The 14539-nt window shown below is 38.4% G+C and overlaps 1 protein-coding gene across 3 annotated transcripts in view; it reads left to right on the top strand.

Annotated features, from left to right (window-relative positions):
• Positions 1 to 13975, top strand: part of LOC139473618 (cyclic AMP-responsive element-binding protein 3-like protein 1) — a 34363-nt gene extending 20388 nt beyond the window's left edge. Inside the window, exons 2-10 of one of the 3 annotated variants that reach the window (XM_071256290.1) lie at positions 3749 to 3920; positions 7140 to 7421; positions 7870 to 8057; positions 8916 to 9059; positions 9430 to 9488; positions 9739 to 9807; positions 10225 to 10321; positions 11362 to 11551; positions 12383 to 13975. In XM_071256290.1, the coding sequence (XP_071112391.1) occupies positions 3749 to 3920; positions 7140 to 7421; positions 7870 to 8057; positions 8916 to 9059; positions 9430 to 9488; positions 9739 to 9807; positions 10225 to 10321; positions 11362 to 11551; positions 12383 to 12765 (1584 nt within the window). In that variant the 3' untranslated portion in view covers positions 12766 to 13975. Of the gene's footprint in view, positions 1 to 3748; positions 3921 to 7139; positions 7422 to 7869; positions 8067 to 8915; positions 9060 to 9429; positions 9489 to 9738; positions 9808 to 10224; positions 10322 to 11361; positions 11552 to 12382 lie in introns of all 3 variants that reach the window. The other 2 variants (XM_071256289.1, XM_071256291.1) reach the window with 2 other exon arrangements.
• The last annotated feature ends 564 nt before the right edge of the window (positions 13976 to 14539 follow it).

The raw sequence follows: 14539 nt of genomic DNA, 5'->3' as shown, positions 1-14539 counted from the left end.
ATTATTCATTACTCATTAAAATAGTGTTTTATTAAAAATATTCAAAAAGTGTTCATTATTCATTTATACTACCCAAAGGACCATGTATGACTGCAGATGAATGACTATTGTGGTCCTTAGCGAATGTTGAGGATATTTGAAACCGACTAAATTGCTTGATTGAGTAATGCCGAATTTAGCACCAGCAGTTTTCTGCATTTGCTTATCATGCCAAAGATCCAGGTTCGCTTCCCTACATGGTGACAATGTGTGAAGCCCATTTCTGGTGTCCCCCCGCCATGATTTTGTGGGAATATTGCTAAAAGGGGCGTAAAACCACACCACTCATTACAATTATTTCATTTAGTCTTTTTCGCTAAAGTGATCCAGTTTGCTTCTTTTTGAAGATAAGTAATAATAGGGGGACTGAACTGGCCTGTAACCATGGTAACTAATCTGGACAAGGCACACTAATTGTTGATAGCAACAGGGTCGGTCACACCTTGTAGCCACTCAATCCTTTGTGGCCGTTGTTGCCAGCATTGAGGAGTGAGTGAGTGAGTGAGTTTGGTTTTATGCAATTTTTTAGCAATTTTCCAGTAATATCACGGCAAGGGACACCAGGAACGGGTTTCACACATTGTACCCATGATGGGAATTGAACCCAGGTCTTCGGCATGATGAGCCAACGCTTTTACCACTAGGCTACCCGACCGCCCTCAGTGAAGAGGACAGGGAACTGATGGTGACCCACAATCCCCATTGGTAAACATCAATAACATGCGGCATGAGAGGTGGATAAACAGCTTTGCCAACACATTTCATGGTTTAATATCAAGTTTAATCCTTAGGAGGTTAAATCAACACTATGTAGTGACCTTATATAGTGAAAACACAGCGTCTCCATGCCTGGAAGCAATCGATAGTGTAACAACAGTCATGTCTGTGTAATTTCAGTATTTACCGTGTAGAATGACTTCATTTGAACTGCTATCTGAGTCTTGTTATGCCTGCTTTTTAAACATTAAACCCTCTGTGAAATTTATGAGGTTGATATTAAATAAAAGATATACATGGACATATTGTTAATTTAAGCAATTTCAAAGGAAGCGTTTTTATGCCTGTTAATTGTGATCGATATAATGTTTACTTTGCCTGTTTACTTTGAATCCATTGACAAAGTCTTAGTTTGCACATGTATGGTTAATCATGGATGTGTTTGCTTGACCTGGCTATGTATAAGGAGAAAGTTTAGTCTAGCGGTTAAAGTGTTTGCTAATTTCGCCATGTGCTCTGGTTTCATTCCCTACGTCAATGATTAACCCTCCATTTTTTTTTCTTAATTGTCGATCCTACATGATTGCAAACCCGTTTCCTACAAAATTCTCACTGTCAGGGTCTCATTCCACAGTGGGATTTTAGTGCTAAGACAGTTGTAAATATGTAAGTGCTATGAATGTCTGAACTCCCTTACATTCACTTTGACCAATGGTAGTACTAGCATTACAAATTCTTTGTAGGGTCGGCCATGTCCCAAAGAGTGATCTTAACGCTAAGATGATCGTAACTCCCATGCTTTAACACTGACTTACGACAGTCGCAGCACTAAGATCTCAATATAACATCTTCATTATTACCAGGCTCCAGAGCCCTGGTCCACAAAGCAATCTTAGCGCAACAACGATCGTTTCTCAAGGAAACAAACTTGCAACAAGTTCACCAACAAACATCTGAGGGCTGGCCCTACTGCCATTGATCATTAGCGCTGACTCACAATGTCGAGAACCTGACCCAGTCAAAAGCTTTTACCTACCAACACACATGGAGAAACATACACACGCTTTGTCGTACACTTTTTCATTTGTTTCCTGCTTCTGTCGTGACAAAATCTGACTTGAAACTTGAGATCTGGTTAGAGGTGAAGAGCCTTTGCAGCAGATGCTAGTCTCCCAGAAACTTTCAATTGGGAAGCAGATACTTCAGGGGTCTATGTTGTCAAGTTTCTATGTTTATAGTAAAAAAAAAAGGTGTGTGATGTGTGTGTGCGTGGCATGGTGTGGCGTGGCGCAGTGTGTGGTTTAGTGGGCAGGGCATGGAGTGTGTCGGAATGCCAATTTTCCATCCATATGATGTGGTTTTGGTGTGCCAAAGCAGTGGTTTGTTGCAAGGGCAATGATCCACAATGTCAGGATTCAAACTCGTAGTCGGAGCAGTTACACACTCAGTTTGTTGTGATCTGCATGATTTACTTTGTTTGATTCCAATGAAATGGCCGGTTTTAATCATTACGAAGCACACTTGAATGTGTCTTGTTTGTAATTTGTGTAGCTGTTTCTATTTAAAGTGAGTACATATTCCATAGTCTGGTTTTCGTTGGTAGGTCTGTGAATCACTTAGACTTTTCTCACACATTAAACTGACAGACATGTAGAAATGAAAACCTGTTTCGTAAGCGGCATTAAACCCAGGTCACTCACTCCCCCGCTCACACATCCATCGAGCATGACTTGCCCTACATCTGACATATGTAACATGGAACTCGAGACATGCAAATAGCAAGGAAACTCATTTCCGCCTCAAGTGGTCTCCGCCTGCTGTAGAGTTGGAAGGAAACCTTTTTCCTGTCCAACAAAGTTGCAAGTGTCTCACAATGTGCAACATACCACTGTCACTAGTCCGGTCCCAGAGGGCCATAAACAATAGTCAAACACTCTGCCATTGTTTGCATTCTATAACCAGGCTCGGGATTTGGGAACATTTTAAAAGTTTAAGAATTGGCTGAAAAAGTCAACAGATGCTGGAGGGCATGTGTGTCAGTGTGATGCTAGAGGACGAGGTCACGGTGACACCAGGGCTGCATGTTGATGGGGAATTGAAAACACCATGGGTGCATAGGAGAAACCCAAGCTCGTTGTTATGTGCATTTTAGAAACTCAAACTTGTACACCACTCCTGATAAGGTGTTTTTGAGGGAAAATCGCTTTGTCAATGTGATGAAGACTTTGTGGTTATTTCAGTTTGTAACGTCAACAATGAATTTAACTGGTGATGTTTGGGAATATAAAAGTAATAATTACAGAATGGTACGGATGTATTCTGAATTGCATTTGTACTTATACTATAGGTTCATTTTGTTACACTGGCCTTTTTCCCACATTAAGCTGACATGCTGTGATACAACTAGAATAATGTTCGTAGTGGCATTGAAACCCAACTCACTCGCTCAGTTTGTGTACTGATATTGTGTGTCTACTTTGTTGTTCAGGCTTTTCTCACTCATATCGACCTCTCATGCTGTGGTATACTGTGGTATACTGTTCTAAACGTTGTTAAGCTCCCGCCCTCACTCACTTATTTTGTTCTATTTATACTATGGGGTTATTCTGTTTTACTGATACTGTGGGTTTGTTCTGTTTTACTGATACTGTGGGTTTGTTCTGTTTTGCTGATACTGTCTATTTTCGGCAGACCTATTTAGGTTCTTGTGTTACACTTGAGTCATCCCATCAAAGATAGAATTAAAGCAAGTGAATATGCTGTGTCACTAAAAAATGCTAATTTTGAACATATTTTTGTTTTATTTGTTTATGCTTTTATTTTTATCAAGAACTTTAGAAAAGAAGAGAATTCCTAAATAAGCCCTGACAGATGTAACCTTCCTTTTGGCACAGTGACAAAGAAAGTATTGTAAAGAAAAACAAAAAGAAATTGGCCTGGTGTAATATTGCTAATGTTGCACATTTATGTACATGTTGTATGTTTGTTCCAGGCCCCAGACAACTACATGGACAATGATTGGCTCAGCTCTTTCTTTGACGACCCAGTACTTAATGACAAGATGATCACCGATGCCGCCCAACCCCCGTGCATCAAGTCCGAACACAGCTACTCCCTGAATGACCAATCTCCAGGATCACCGCTCGGACTTGCTAAGATTGAAGGTGTGCACTCGGCCGTTAGATATGATGATAGGAATTGTTAAGGGGAACTAATTCACAGCAGAAATGTAATGAAATTACCTATTGTGACAAAGGGGACAGAATATAGGTATGGAAAAAATGGAGAGAATCTGTTGATTCTATTTCCAGAGTCAACAGGTTTGAGTGATTTGAATGTTGGTAATGGCCTGGCCTCAGTAAGACATGATGTCCGCATTGTCTAGTGCGGAAGACAGCAGACTTGGAATAATACGGGGCTAAGTGTTTGTGGTGTAACATGGACTGGGTAATCCAACTTCGTCAAATACAGGACCTGTTAGCTTTCTCACCTAGACACAGATTGTGTATTGAGTCAGAATAAACAGAGATGAGGATTGCGAGAAGGAAGAAGACCCCAAACTAGAGGAGAAATACTCTAATTATTGGCACAACTTCAAGACAGGAACTTTAACCTCATTCCTCCTTCAAGATATGACATTTTTGTGAATGTATATATATTATATTTTCATGAAAATGACATTGTTCTGTCAAGTGTTGCCTTCATGTCTGTTACATATGTGTTTTACTCATTACCCTATCTAGGGCATGTGATAAAATCAATATGCACCAGCAGTTACATAAAGTGTATATGTGACAGTAAATATGTTCCCCTTGAACATTTGTTCTGAAGGAATCAAGTACCAGGGCCCACTTGCACAAAGCGATCTTAACGCTAAGACTATTGTAAGCCTATGCTAAAGTATTGGAGTTACGATCATCTTAGCGCTAAAAGTCGCTTTGTGCAAGTGGGCCCAGGAGTATTGGTTCCTGTGGAACAATATACCTGTGATGAGGACTATTTCCTTCCCTCAATTTCTACGTAAAATATTTAGTCCTTTATTGCTAAAAGTGGCATAAATCCATACTCACTCACTCACTCACTATTCTCACAGTCCCACATTTCCAAATATTCTGAAGATTTGATGACATTTGTCTTGTGAATTTCCTCCATATAGTATGCCATTGTTGCAGACAGTACACATGGTGCCGATTCCAATTTCCTATCTACAAGTGTGAATGTAAAAATGTCGTTGAATCTAAATAACATCTGCAAACATTCAATATTCAACATATGGCTCTACCTGAATGTTTAAGTGAAAATTCTCATGGTCAGCAATTTTTGATTATCAATGTTAGACAGGATGCAGTTAGCAGTGGATAAAAATCTTTAATTACACGCTATAATCTGTATTAAGTGACAGCTGTGTACAGTGTTTATCGTTATTGATTTAAATGGCTTCCTGCAAGTTAGAAGATCAGTTTACTCAAACAATACTAGCACTTTACCTGTAGCTGACACTGGGTGTTGTCATATACTGCCCAGCTTTCCAGAGGGATGAACTATTCACAGAGTCACAGTGGCCTAGTCATCAGTGTCAGAATTCATTTTACAGAGTTGCATCCCTTATTCTTGTCAAAAAACTCTGATCATGGGTTCAAATCCTGTTCAACTTGATTATGTTACTAGGTGAATCACTTGACACGCCTTGATATAACTGAAATAATGTTCAGACTCACTCACTCACTGTAACTGAAGAGGACCTAGTGGGATTGATTGTTTGCAGTCAGGGTCAACACATCTTACAGTTTTAGTCCACGATTCCTTATAATAAAACATATATCAAAACCCTTAAAAATGGCACATTTCTACTAGTTCTTATGATACCTTAACTATTGGGCAATTTGGACTATAGGACTAGTGCCAATGTTTAACACTGGTGATATAACAGGAATACTGTTAGAAGGATTACTGTTTGTAGCAGTGTACAGTAGGTTTGTATCCCTATGAACAGTTGAGTGGTGTGTAGTACTGGACTGTGGGAGATAGATGTATAGAGCCCATTGATTGGTAGTATTGATTTTGAACAGATGGATAAGGTAATAACAATACAAGCTAGTTATTGAAGGCATGAAGCCTTGATGCATATGTGGTCCTGTCTAATTTGGAAATTCCTTCATATATATAAAGATTACTGGGTGTAATATATGTATTTATATGTTACCAAAGTATTTCTGACCAGTTATTTCTATCTGGTAATGTAATAAATGACAAGTGGCGGAAATGTTAGAATCGGTCAATTCAAAAGATCCGTGAGTGATTCAGTATAACAATACAACATGCTGCACCTATATCCGCAAGAAATGTATGTGTGTTTCTATTCTGCTAATTTTATGTCACATTTATCACAGATATACAGTTTAATCTTTCCCCACCCCCGTACAAGTTGTGTAGGTGAGGTTGGGATGCAACAGGTGGCGGCGGTGGCTGCCATGTTTGTTTGCTGATTGTATGTACCTAACAACTGCTTTTAGCTTTCATGAATAGATATAGACGCCTAATTGGAGATAATTAATGAATCGTGTTTAATTTAATGTTTCATTGGGTATATTTTACTAACAGATGTTTGACTTTAGAATATGACTATTAATTACTTTATAAAAAACATTAAAAAATAAATTAGATTACTATGGTATTAAATTCCAATCTGTCACAAAATTCATAATCAGAAGAAATAAATTAATTAATAAATCCATTTAAATTATTTTGTCTTGGTGTTGGTTTCAAGGACTTCTCTGGGAAAATGTATATAACTTCTGTGAATGTTACAAGAAATAACAGCTGGTATTAAAGCATTCTGTGACCTAGCTATTCTAGCCGGACTGCCATATCTCACATTGCTATGACACAGTTGTCACAAGCAGGTGTGGAGATTAAGTCCTGGGGTGTGGGTAGTTAACTGGTTACAGCACTCGCTTGTCATGTGACTACACGTTTGATTCTCAACATGGGTGCTATTGAAAAAGCTTGTTAATGTCGCAGCCTGTACGAGGCAGAACAGGTCCCCATTAACCCCCAGTTAGTCGCCTGAACCAGTTAGTCGCCTCCTACGATGAGCATAGTTGCCTTTTACGGGGGTTTTTCTTCAAATTTTTACATTATGATCCTGTTTAATATGCAATATGCACCTGTTTCAAATGAAAAAGTATATTAATATTTAAGGGTGGTGGGGTAGTCTAGTGGTTAACACATTGGCACAAAATACAATCAAAATGGGTTTGATTCCCCACATGGGTAAAATTTATAAACCCCATGCTGGTTGTTTCCAGCCTTAATATAGCTGAATTAATCCCAAAAGTGGCATAAAAACTCACTCGCTATAAACATTTATCCTTTTTTTTCAGACATTGATTCCGACTTCATGGGTTCCCCAAATGCCCTTGACCTTTCACAGAAGTCCTTCGGCAGCGCTGGCAGTCCATCTGTGATTGTTAAACAAGAAAGCATGGACAATGACCCCTTACTTACGTCAGCCCCTAACACATGCACAACCACCTCCTTTACCAAGCAGCCAACCATTGTCCTGGCCACGCCAACGTCCACCATCGCCCCTGATCAGCCTGTGTTTCCACAGATCACAGTCAAGCAGGAGCCGCCCGACACGTTCGACATCTCCGAGCAAACTGGTAGGCATCATAAAAGTTCTGTGTAACATGGATGGTGCTTGATGTTGACTTGGTTTTCTGTCATTTATGAAATGGAGAAAACAAAGACTAGGGGAGCAGTTTATGGAGCTAATGGGATCCTTTGATCTGATTGGTCAATATTCATATCTGAAATAATCAGTAAATATTGATAGCTGTTATGGTTAGTCAATATTTATATGTGACGAGTGTTAATAATGATACCTGAAATTGAAAATTTATTATTTATAGTTATTATGATCAGTTGATTGGAAATTTATTATTATATATTTATTGTAAGTCAAATTTGTATGAATATAGATTTTTAATATTAGTAGCTATTGTTTTTAGTCAATATTGAAATACAATGATGTTGAATATGTTGATAATCATATTCCGGATGTTAATGTTGCGATAATTGTTGTAGTTGATAATGCTATAATTCATGTAGTTGATGTTGTTACAGTAACAATGGAGCAGATTATTCTCCCCCCAACACCCCCAAGTAGTGCTAGCAGTGACAGCGAAGGCAGCCAGAGTCCCCAGCGATCAGCGCCCTCTAGCCCCATCCGCGGGATCAGCTCATCCCGCCAGACGCATCACGTCACCTCAGCCAAGGCGCTGTCACAGCCTCTCTTTGTAAATCCAGTAAGTTACTGTAAGCTAAGTGTACATGCAGCAAATAAATAGCACCGCTTCCCTCCCCAAACTCCCATGAGTGATCTTTATCATAACGTCGGACATTTTGAATGTTGAAGGCATGAAATCCTTGCTACTTATTTTTTCGCTGATGATAATATTGCATAATAGATTCTTGAGTAACCTAGTGGTTACAGCATTGGCTTGTGATGCTGGAGACCTGGTTCGATTCCAGTGCCCGCCGCCATGATGTGGCTGGAATATTGCTAAAAGTGGAGTAAATCCCACTCCCTCACTCACTCCGTGATCCGTCTGTATAACACATGCATTGTTGCAAATTGCCCCATACTATGCATCAACTAATGCCATTTGCATGTGAATGAATTCCTGACAGCATGAGAGTACTGCCCTGATAATGTAGAGAATGTACTACCTTCCTGCGAACAACTGCTATTTATTTGCATACATGCATCTTAGTTCACAGTTTAACTTAACAGTATCCACCTTTCGTCTTTGACCTTTGTAATGCATGCCTCTCAATTTTAATTATCAATATTGTTTATGGTAAAAATTGTCAGACATTGTTTAAATATTTAATTTAACAAAAATATTTAATGATTTATGCTTTGATGAAGAATTTTTGGGGTTTTTGCTTTTACTTTATTTATTTCCATCAGTATTTTGTTGTTGTAATGCATGGTCATACAATTTCGCCATTAAAAAGAATTCAAGTATACTCTAAACATAATGTTACTTTAGAATGATGATGTTTCAAGTATCAATTCAAATCATGAGTAATATCTTGGAAATAAGTTCTTTTGTTAAACATTGTTGTTGACAAAGCATATATTATTTCAGATACCTCAGTCGGGAGTATTGATCCTCTCTGAGGAGGAGAAACGCACCCTCGTTTCAGAGGGTTACCCTATTCCTGGTAAACTGCCACTCACAAAACAAGAGGAAAAGAATCTGAAGAAAATCCGTCGAAAAATAAAAAATAAGGTACATCTTTGCTAAAATTATTAAATGTCTCTCTGGAAAGCAAAGGATTAAAATAATTAAACTATCAGGTTAATTTTAGAAATTGTAATCAATCTGTTTGATACCACCTTCAAATTAATTGACTCGATTATTTGCAGGCCACTATCATATAGCTGAAATATTGCTGAATGTGGTGTCAAACAACAAAGAAACAAAATGGTCATGCTGTGTGCCTGGCCTAGACTTGATTATCTATGAGCAGCTGTGTACAGCTGACCTAATGCTGATTGCAAGCAGCTCCGTCTTACACTTTCATTATTCTTTGTTTCCATGGTTTTGGATATATGGTTTTTTAACAAAATGATGTTTTCATTGATAACTCTTTTCCCAGATCTCAGCCCAGGAAAGCAGAAGAAAAAAGAAGGAATACTTAGAAGCATTAGAAAAAAGGTTTGTTTGAAGGTTTTCATTCGTTGTATTTTTTGTATTTATAAAATGGAATTATTAACAAATCTGCTCAAGTTTTGTCACTTAAGCCAGAGAAAGAAGGATTTGAAATAGAAGCAATTACTTTGAAACTCTGACAATCGTGTATACCAAGATCGATACTTTGGCAAGATTTGCCAATGTTGAAACAGAAACACTTACTTGTATGTTTGTAACGTTTGTGGTGATTCATAAACATATTTCTTTTTCACAGGGTTGAATCGTTTAACCAGGAAAATACTGACCTGCGGAAAAAGGTTGATTCACTAGAGAATAACAACAGGTAAGTTGTTGTATAATGTATAGAAGTTTGTACTGCATTGTGGTGACTGGCTGGATATATGCACTAGGTTGAATGGCTAGGACATACGCATAATGTGTTGAATGGCTAGGACATACGTATAATGTGTTGAATGGCGAGACGTGTACTATGTGTTGAATGAATAGATTTGTGCTGAATGGCTGCATATGTGTACTGCTACACAAGCGAGTGATGGATTTTGCTAACTGGAAGGAAAGGTGTTTGGTTTCTTCATTTTCAGTGGAATTAAAAACTAATTTGCAAGATGTTATTTGCAAAACTTTACGAAAATGATACCTTTTTGTTTATTTTGCACAATTCTGCTTTGGTTTCATCATTGCCTGATTTTTCTTTTGTTGATTAATGGCAGGTATTTTATATATATTGTTTATCTTCCAGGTCGCTCCTGGGTCAGCTGCACAAGTTACAAGCACTTGTTTCTAAGATGCCACGCCCATCAGCAGCATCTGCAACACAGACAGGAACTGTTCTCATGGTTAGTAAGAGTTACCTCCCTTCTCCACTTGCCTCAACCATTCCTGTCATAGAAGACATAACCGGATTTCATGTGATGAGTTTGTTTTAGGACCTATCTTGAAATTTCGCTAAATGAACTATGAATCAACTTATTGTATCATAATCTCACACTGCACTGTTGTCCTTTTGGACTGAAAACTTATGCACAATTTCTTTTAAATGCACATTAAATTTTACAAAGTTACATTCTGTAAAATTTACATTTCTCTCTAGATTGACATGTTTGAAAAGCAGAGTTCTTATATCTAACAACAGATATAAGGAAATCTGCGAAATATTACCATGGCAACTCATAGATATGAAGAATTTATGTCCATAATTGTCATATATTAATGTAATTTTGACTTTTTAATAGTATGTTTTAGTTCTAGAGTTCCCATGGTGATATTTCTAGTTAATGTGAATATTTTGGGTACAAGGTGAATTCCATCCTATTTGTCCAATGGTGGGCTTTGCTCCCTGCAAACATGGTATATATGAATCAACCAATCAAATGTTTCTTTCCAGCAGAGTAACTGAACACAGTAATAAAAAATGTTATTTTGGGTTTTATTGAAGAAGAAAATCTTTTTGTATTGTAAAGTCTTTTGAAATTTGATTTGAAAGTTTTGACTAGAAAAATGTCAAATCATCAGTCTGACAACATGTCCGACTTATCAGACATAATGCCATTATAAAGAGTTACTGCTGCTAGAATAGGTAAAGCTAGGACTGTGTTCTATTGGAGGCTTTTGCAGGTAACAGAATGTGATTGTGTTGGTTCATTATGGTGATGGGACATGTTACAAGGGAGCTGCAGCCATTATCAGACAAATGGGACAATCAGTCCAAATTCAAAACTCAAACTACACAAGCGTGGTCATTTTCTAATAATTCATACCTTTACCAAAAGTTTTCATCCAAATTTTCTTGGAAATCATTAATGTAAGGAACTACACCAGGAAATTAAGTTGCAAGCAGACACAAGTATCTGACTGTCGGCCATCTTGTCTGCTGCAGGTCCTTGTTTTGTGCTTTGCTGTTTTCCTGGGCAGCTGGTCTCCCACTTCTCTCAACATTGGTTATTCTCCGGGGCCTCGGGCAGTCAGTCCCGTTTTCCTGCAAAAACCAGATCACATCCGCCCGACACCTGACCATGGGCCGAGTATTGGCAATGCCAAGGTCAATGGCGACTATGCCACACCCAATAGTGAGTTATTCTGCATGTGTGACGCATTTGTCATGATGGGAGATAAGAAATGGATCATTTCTAAAAACCTCAAAGTCCTAAAATTGATTACCCCTTGTAAATTGTCATCAGTCGGAAAAAGATGGTTCAGTGTTGTGTGGCAATGATAAATCAGTAAGGCATACCATTCGTAACGTCAACATTGATTGCCTCATCTGGACCTTCTAATAAACATTTCGGTAAAAGGAAATTGCTAAAAATCATTGAATAAACATTTATATACTACTAAAAAGAAGCTAAGCACATCCGATGTGACTGTTTAATCTGTCGTACCATAACAGATTAATTATAGTCAATTGAAAAAATTGTGTGTTTATTAACATCTTTTGAGTGGTATGATTTAGATGCCCTCCGGTTTTACGTCTGCATCCATCTTATCTCCCACTGAATTTTTTGGTGGAAGATGTACAGGTTGATTTGGTGATGGTAAATATCAACTGTTAGTTTTATGTGCTCCTCCTCAATCTTGTCTTTCCTCAGCATTGGGTCATGTGTTCATCAGACACTAGGAAACGATATACTTGTTTCATAGGTGATTGATCATATATAAAATATACCAAAGCTTAAAATTATGATTAACAAAAAGATAATTCCTATGGCAGGTGTGTTATTATTGTTGCCAAATTTTTCTTGAATATTAATTTTGAAGGTTATGTCTGTAAACATGTCCGAGAACATATGACCCTACAATACTAACAGTTTCAATACTAATAGTCTTGTATCTAGCATAAGGCTTAGCCTCTTGTGTTGGAATCTTAAGCAATCTCTATAATTCTATTTTTCTCCCAACAGTGAAATCGCGAATGCTGTTATCTGTGAAAGATGATCAAGAAGAAATGTTGAGCGAGGATGTCCGTGCCTTTTATCCGTGGGACCGCTCATGGTGCTACTCCGGACATCGGGCAGAGGAAGAACACGGTGAGACCAACAAGCCAGCCATCAACAATGCCTCTCCCGAGGGGGACTACACACGCCAAGAGGAAGTCGAGGTTGAGGCTTCACAGAGTCCAGACCTGCCCGTTCTCTCCCTGCCTCGGTCCAGCATTAGCCGAGCTAATGAAACGTATGAGGAAGACTACCAGGCCATAATGCACCCTGATATCGCAGTAGCTCCGGTTGACCTTCGGTCCATCGAGCCCAGGGGCAATCTGACCGCCGAGATGGAGACTGCCTAATAACAACTTTCGTAATGACTGCAGTACTTGATTACTGCCAAGGACGATGTATGTACAGTATACATACACAATTTGTCTCATAATGGTGGCGGGCTCGTTTATCCTTGAGGACCAAAATGATGGCATCTAATGAATGTTATGTATTCATACACTTCATTGTCAATTATTTAATGAACCAGTACTATGCTATGAACTGTGATTCTGTGGGCATTCACGATGTCAGAATATACTAGAATGTTTTAGTGGCATTTAGAAGATATTTGGAAAAAAGATCTGTTCCTTTTAAAAAGGTAGATTCAATACTTTCAAAATTGTCCACTTATTAACACATATTTATTTAAGAAATCCAAACAGTTCAAACATAAATGTTTGCAATTTATGCTACATACATAGTATGGAATTGTTTTGATTGGTCGTAAAGTCAACAGTATCTGGGAGCCTCCTTCCATGAGAGTGGAAGGAAGGGAGACAACCAGGTTTATTGTTGATCAGTCATATTCTCCTTACTAAACATCGCTCATGTTACACTGTCATTGGCGTTTTAGAAAGCATCATCGCCCTCTTTTTACCCATGCATGCATCCTAGTTATGTAGAAATACTCACATTGTGGTAAGAATGTTATGAACAAACTGCATCCACATTTTCATTTTTTTTAAATCGTTAATCATGGCAAATATTACGTTTTTAGTTTCATTTCATTCTCATTCATTTCTTCAATGAATGAAGCATTTGTTTTGTTTACTTGTGACGGAGCGTCGCAGTCACAATGTGCTAGTAATGGAAGCAAGTATTAGGGCCTGTTTCCATGGAAACCAAATTTGATAATTTTATTTTTGAATGTGTTTGTACATAGTATGAATCTGTGATTTGAAGGGGTAGACGGTTAGATACCCCGTCAATGTGAGGGGCCCTTGAGGGAATATGCATATATAAATAACTGTAACTCCAAGTTCCCCTTGCATAGCTGGACTTGGGGTCTCTGCAGGGGGTCCCGGCCATGCTGTCGGAAAACCTAGTCAGTGTAAATATTTATATCTCTTAGACAAAGACAGAGAACTATTTTTGTTGACCATTTTCTGGTTGTGGGAATATCTGCAAGGGCCAAATTAATGGTACATATGCCTGTTGTTGATTATATCTCCAAATGAAATTCTCATTGTTTTACAGAGATCTGTAAATTGACTCCAAATCATAAAATAAAGAAATAAATATATATATATATATATACATAAATATATGTCTGTTTTGATTTACTGGATTCTATAGCCTTGAGTGTCTCCATGTTGATATAGACTCATTAAGTCTAGTGAGCAGTTTCATGTTGAAATATACCCGAAAGAATTTCCCCATATTCCATACACATTACATATACCACAACCCTTTATTCCATCTACATGACATACCACATCCCTGTATTCCATCTACATGGCATACCACAACCCTTTATTCCATCTATATGGCATTTACCACAGCAGTGCCTCCCATCTACATGACGACGTCATGTCTCCACCCCAGGGGGTCGATGAGGGAGGACGGGGAGCGGCTAGCTCTGTTTCATCAGATCATCCCTAACACCAGGTGGCGCAGCAAAACCCACCTTCTTCAAGGACTTGCACGTCCATACACCACCAAGCTGTTGCCTCTGACGCACATCGCTGTAGTGGGTTTAACGAGACTACATCGGATACAGTGTAAATAATGTCACCGGAATTGATCAGTAATCAATTGTCCCAGGGTCCAGTAGCTACATGTATTCAGCTTGTCATCTTCATC

The sequence above is a fragment of the Haliotis cracherodii genome, unplaced genomic scaffold, assembly GCF_022045235.1.
Source record: "Haliotis cracherodii isolate W230 unplaced genomic scaffold, xgHalCrac1.p SCAF_3, whole genome shotgun sequence".
NCBI lineage: Eukaryota > Metazoa > Mollusca > Gastropoda > Lepetellida > Haliotidae > Haliotis > Haliotis cracherodii.
The sequence above is the reverse complement of the archived record's forward strand: the minus strand, read 5'-3'. Positions and strand labels throughout refer to the sequence as shown.